Source organism: Chinchilla lanigera, unplaced genomic scaffold, assembly GCF_000276665.1.
Source record: "Chinchilla lanigera isolate Chin_1 unplaced genomic scaffold, ChiLan1.0 scaffold00066, whole genome shotgun sequence".
Classification (NCBI taxonomy): Eukaryota; Metazoa; Chordata; class Mammalia; order Rodentia; family Chinchillidae; genus Chinchilla; species Chinchilla lanigera.
Genome location: NW_004955467.1, coordinates 1,567,967 through 1,573,190, shown reverse-complemented (window position 1 = coordinate 1,573,190; position 5,224 = coordinate 1,567,967). Strand labels below are relative to the sequence as shown.

At 40.1% G+C, this 5,224-nt stretch overlaps 2 protein-coding genes across 2 annotated transcripts in view; one reads left to right on the top strand and one right to left on the bottom strand.

The window, feature by feature from the left end:
• The window catches only part of Pigl (phosphatidylinositol glycan anchor biosynthesis, class L), a 78,665-nt gene that overhangs the window by 71,968 nt on the left and 1,473 nt on the right, over positions 1–5,224 (bottom strand). Inside the window, exons 3-4 of the mRNA XM_013522032.1 lie at positions 5,087–5,222; positions 4,399–4,682 (exon numbers count right to left, since the gene is read on the bottom strand). Coding sequence (XP_013377486.1) covers positions 4,399–4,682; positions 5,087–5,222 — 420 coding nt within the window. The remainder of the gene's footprint in view (positions 1–4,398; positions 4,683–5,086; positions 5,223–5,224) is intronic.
• Ncor1 (nuclear receptor corepressor 1) overlaps positions 4,652–5,224 on the top strand; it is a gene marked incomplete in the record, with an annotated part of 160,248 nt that continues 159,675 nt past the window's right edge. Inside the window, 1 exon segment of the mRNA XM_013522047.1 lies at positions 4,652–5,224.

Sequence of the window (5,224 nt, the reverse complement as noted above, 5' to 3'; positions counted from 1 at the left end):
GCCAGGCAGGCGCTTTTGCCGCTGAGCTAAATCCCCAGCCCCCACCTCTAGTAATTCTTAACTGCTCAGTTTTACTTGGTGAAATAGACAATATATTCCCCAAATAGCTACTGTAGTAGTTCTTGTCCCACATGTGCTTCCAGATCCTTGATGCTCCCATTTAGTAGGTGGAACTTTTTCTTTCTTGGGACAAGGATGTGACCTGTGAACGCCTCTAGAGGGAGAATATAGTAGAAGTGACACTGTATGATTTCTCAGGATAGGTCATGAAAGACAGTACGGCTACCACTAGTAGCAATTTTCTCTCATACCTGCCCCAGAACTCAGCCACCACGTTGTGAGGAAGCCCAAGCCACACAGCCACTTGAGTGTACCACATAATGGTTCTGGTTGACATATTTAGCAAAGTCCCCAGCCAGACATGTAAGTGAATGAATCTTGAAGTGGTTCTAGTTCACAGTCTTTGGGTTCAACTGCTAAATTATTAAACATCATGAGGCAGAAATACTGTTCTGTCTGAAACCATAAGAGAGGAAGTATTATTGTGTTTGTATAATTTACTACGTAGCATTAGATAACTAATACACTTGGGTTTGGACCCTGAATTTATATTACCTCTGCTGCCTGAAAAATCTTGATCTTAAAATTTTAGGGTCATCTAAAGTAAATAATATCTTTTTCAGCTGCCTACCTAAAACAAAAGTAAATCATTTAACTGTTACAATGAATATGGTCCCAAAAAATACGTGCTTTGGGCCGGGGATATAGCTCAGTGGCACAAGTGCCTGCCTGGCAAGTGTAAGGTCCTGAGTTCAGTTCCTGTGTAACAAAAAAGAAAAAAAAGACATATATGCTTATATGAAAAAAAATTATAAAATACATGTGGAAAGAAGTAATTCAGAATGAGTAATCAGAACAAAGAGCAGAATAGGATAGACTACAGAAATTGAATTTATTAGATCTGTTTAATATATTCAAATAAAAGAAGATATCAAAGTATACGAAGATAAACTATACAGGCATGCCTATAATCTCAGCACTTGGATCACTGTGAGTTCAAGGCCAGCCTAAACTGCATAGCAAGACCTTGTCTCAAAGAAAAAAAAAAACAAAAACAGAGAAGAAAGTAAACTATATTTGCGACAAACAGGAACCTGTAGGCATGAATAACAGACTAAAGGACAAAATTTATATAACACTATCTCAATGTTTATGTAAGACTTTAAATATAAAACTATTGACAGCTGGGCTGGTGGTACAAACCTGTAGTAGTTCCAGCTACTCTGGAGGCAGAGGCAGGAGGATCACAAGTTTGAAGCCACTCTGGACAACACAGCAAGACTCTGTCTCTCATAGGAAAAATATGGAGGTTGGAAGTACTGATCACATGCCCTGAGTTATATCCCCAGCACCAAAATCAAACTCAACCAAACTAGAACCAGAACCAGAACCAAAACCAGAACCAAAACCAAAACACAAAACTATTAACAGGCATGAAAGAAGGCCAATATAAAAGAGACAGAATAAAATGATTAGGTTAAAAGATTTTATATGGTAAATGTTCTGTTTCCTTACATTAATAGTCAGTGAAGAAGACTGGCTGGGTGGCCCACCCTTGTAATCCCAGCATTTGGGAGGATGAGGCAGGAGGACTGCTGAGAGTTCAAGGACAATCTGTGCTACATAGTGAGTTAAAGGCCAGCTGGACTACATAGTAAGCTTCTATCGTAGTCAGTGAAATTTCAATAAAAATATCAAGCAAAGTTTTTCCTTGAACATGACCAAGCTAATGCTAAAATGTGCAAGTGTATTTAGAAGAAAAGATCAAAAAGAGCAAATATACCTTGAACAACAATGACAAGTCTGGTCACAGGAGATAATAGCGCTAAAAAAGCTAAAGTAACTAAGACATGGATTTCAGACTGATTGTAGCATCATACAGACAAGAAATACACGGAAATCTGATACATGAGCTGCCAATGCATCTAGAAGGAAAGTGATGAATTGAATTGGTTTTTTTTTTTAAATTTTGAGACAGAACTGGTTACGTTATTTAACCAAAGCTATTTAATGATATCCTATTAACTAGGCTTGCCAATACATCCTAGTGCCTAGGTTCCTTTTTTCTTTTTTCTTTTTTGTCTTTTTGAGACAGGGTTGCACTATGAAGTGCAGGCTAGACTTGAACTTACTTTGTAGCTCAAGTTGACCTCGAATTCACAAGAGTCCTCCTGCCTCAGCCTCCCAAGTTCTGGGATTATAGGCATGGCCACCATGTCTGGCCCAGTCCCTAGGTTCCTGTTTTTGATGATTTTTTTGTTTTGTTTTGGTGCTGGGAATCGAACTCAAGAACTTGCACTTGCCAGGCAGGTGCTTGTGCCGCTGAGCTATATCCCCAGCCTGAGGTTCCGGTTTTTGACGTCAGATGTTAATTCAACATCTATGGGGAATATTTAATCTACACATTTTTAACTGAGTTGAGAATTTTAAAAATAATTTTAGTGTCAGGGATGTGGTACTGGGGATCAAACCCAGGGCCTTGCATATGCTGGGCAAATGCTGTACCACTGAGCCACAACCCCAGCCTCATGCACATATTTTTTATTAGAAACAATTTGAGAAATAGTTTAGGGGTACAGCTCTTGCCTAGGATATGTGAGACCCTGGGTTCAATCCCTACCACCGCGAATAAAATTTTGAGTCCTGGTCCTAAATTTGTATATGCATATTGAAAATATGAAGAAATTTATTAAAAAAATACACTGCATCTATAGTATTTTGCAGATAAAATATAGATTTCTCTTGTGAATCTTGAAGTAAACTTGCTTATAATTTGATTTGTATAGTTGTAGTTAGTACAAAACATAAATAAAATTAAAAGCAAAGAAAAAAATGTATTTTAACTTCCAACTATTTGCAAATAGTATCCTTAACAAAACACAGAGCAAACTGCTTAGATCTAAATTCTCAGTAAATACGAAGGATGGTTAATCTTGTCATTAACAAATTTACACAAATCCAGAAACTTATTTAAAAAATACTAGGTAATGCTAGAGAGGATAATATATCAAGATACTCTCATTACTACCTGTTAGAATATAAATTGATATAGTGTTTTTGGGAGTGTGATGTGCATTGAAAGCCTTAAAATGGCCAATTTAGAAACCAGTCCTAATGAAACAGGCATAGAATAAGGCCTAGGCAAATGTTTAATAAATATATGTTAAGTAAATAAAAAGTAATATCAAGTGAAAAAAGTAATTTTTTTCTTTTAAAGAGAATAATAAAAATTTTTAAAAAGAACAATAGCAAAATACCAACAACATAGACAAAAACAAAACAAAGCAAAAATAATAAGAATCATACAGGGTTTCAGAACAAAATGATAGGAATTAACAGTGGTTGCTATATTACATATTGTTAACTTCAATGAAGTTGCTCAGATTACTAGATGTAACAATGCAAGATTGATCAAACCATTAAAGAGAATAAAAAATAAAAACAACAAAAACATTAGAAATGATACATAGTTTCACTAAACAAGGAACAACTGGGATGAGGGAAAGGAGAAAAAGAAGGGGAAAAAAGTAATTTTATAAAATGTGATTTCTGTGAAAAACCTTTGTAGGAAAAGAACTGGAACTACACACAAGCAAATGGGAAAAGAGGTCATGGGCAATTTTAAAATAACAGCTTTATTGAGGTACAGCTTAACACACTATAAAATTCACCCATTCTATGTGCATAGTTCAATTGTTTCATTTATATAGTGAATTATCACCGTAATTAAGGGCTGTGGTCATTTTTTCTCATTTAATCTTCTCTGTAGCATACCACAAAGCTACTGTTTCAAAGGCTCCTTCAATGAAAGATGGGTGGAGATAAACTACTCATCTATACAATTACTTTCTAACCACTTGAATCAACTTCTCTAGTTCGGCGCTTGCATCTTTGCAGCACCAACTAGATTTTAACGTAGCAGTAAGGTTCTTCGTTACTATGAGTAGTGGGCAGGTGCGATATGCAAAGGTTCTGTTTGGTGCAGTACATACAGTAAGATCATTATTCTTGACCTTTCTGTGAAAAGGTTCTAGCAACACATACAGTCACAGTTCCCAACGGAAATGCAGGTATAATATGAAACCCGCGGCAAGCAACTACTTTTCTGCCTCACAATCCTAGTGATAGCGGAGTACGCACGCTGCAAGTGTTCCCCAACCCACATGGGAAGCTGACCGACTTATCCTCAGTTTGTGAGAAATCCAGTGAAAGGACCGCCAGTGTGCATTCACTTAGCTCCCTACAAGAGACAACGCTTTGGGAAGAAGTCGACTGAGATCGGTTAACACACAAATCCCTGCACAGTCCCCGTTCCCAGGGCCAGCAAAGGCCACCTACCTGCAGAGAAGCAGAGCAGGGACAGCTGGTGCTGTAGGCGGCCCAAGCCTATCACGGTGGGAGCAAAGAACATAGCCTCGTCGTCTGGGTGTGCAATCACCAGGAGGGTCCGGCTTCCAGCTCCCGGCAGACCAGCCTGCTCCCGAGTTCTTTTTCGTTCCGAGGAGTCCCAAACCCAAAGAAAGGCCCACATCAGGACCGCGACTGTCACACACAAGAGAGCCGCCTCTTCCATGCCGGGTAAGTGCACTGAGCCTGCGCAGCAGAGAAGGCCGGCCCCGGCCCTAGCGCCCGGAGGAAAAACCGCACCCGCGGAAACTGCGTTCCGCGTTAAGTGTGTCGGGGCTCGAGACCGTAAAAGTAGGATTTGTTGTCTAACACGGAAGCTTCCGCACGTACCACGCTGTCTCCATCTTTAGCAGGCTTTACAAATCTTGTGTCTGCTCGGTTTCAGAGCAGGATCGAAGCCCGTGCTGTTCAACTTAACACCGTTGTCTGACCTTACGGGACAATGTGCTTAAAAGGTTTCGAAAAAGAAACTCCTACAATTTGGAAAAAAGAGCTTCTTCCCCTCTTCAACTCATTTTCTCATTTTTCAAAGCCCCAGTTTTCCTAATTATATGGTTAGCCTGTTAGCCTGCTTCAATTTTTGAGAACGGCCTACTATGCCACTTTTTCCTTTTCAGACGTCGATGCCGGCTTTTCTCAGAACCCGGAGTATGGGCGTGCGGGCGACCCGCGCGCGGTCGGGTCGGAGGCCGGCTGCGCTCCAGTCCCCGCGGACTCGGCGGCCCCGCGTCTCGGCCACGCCACGTCGTGCCCGCCT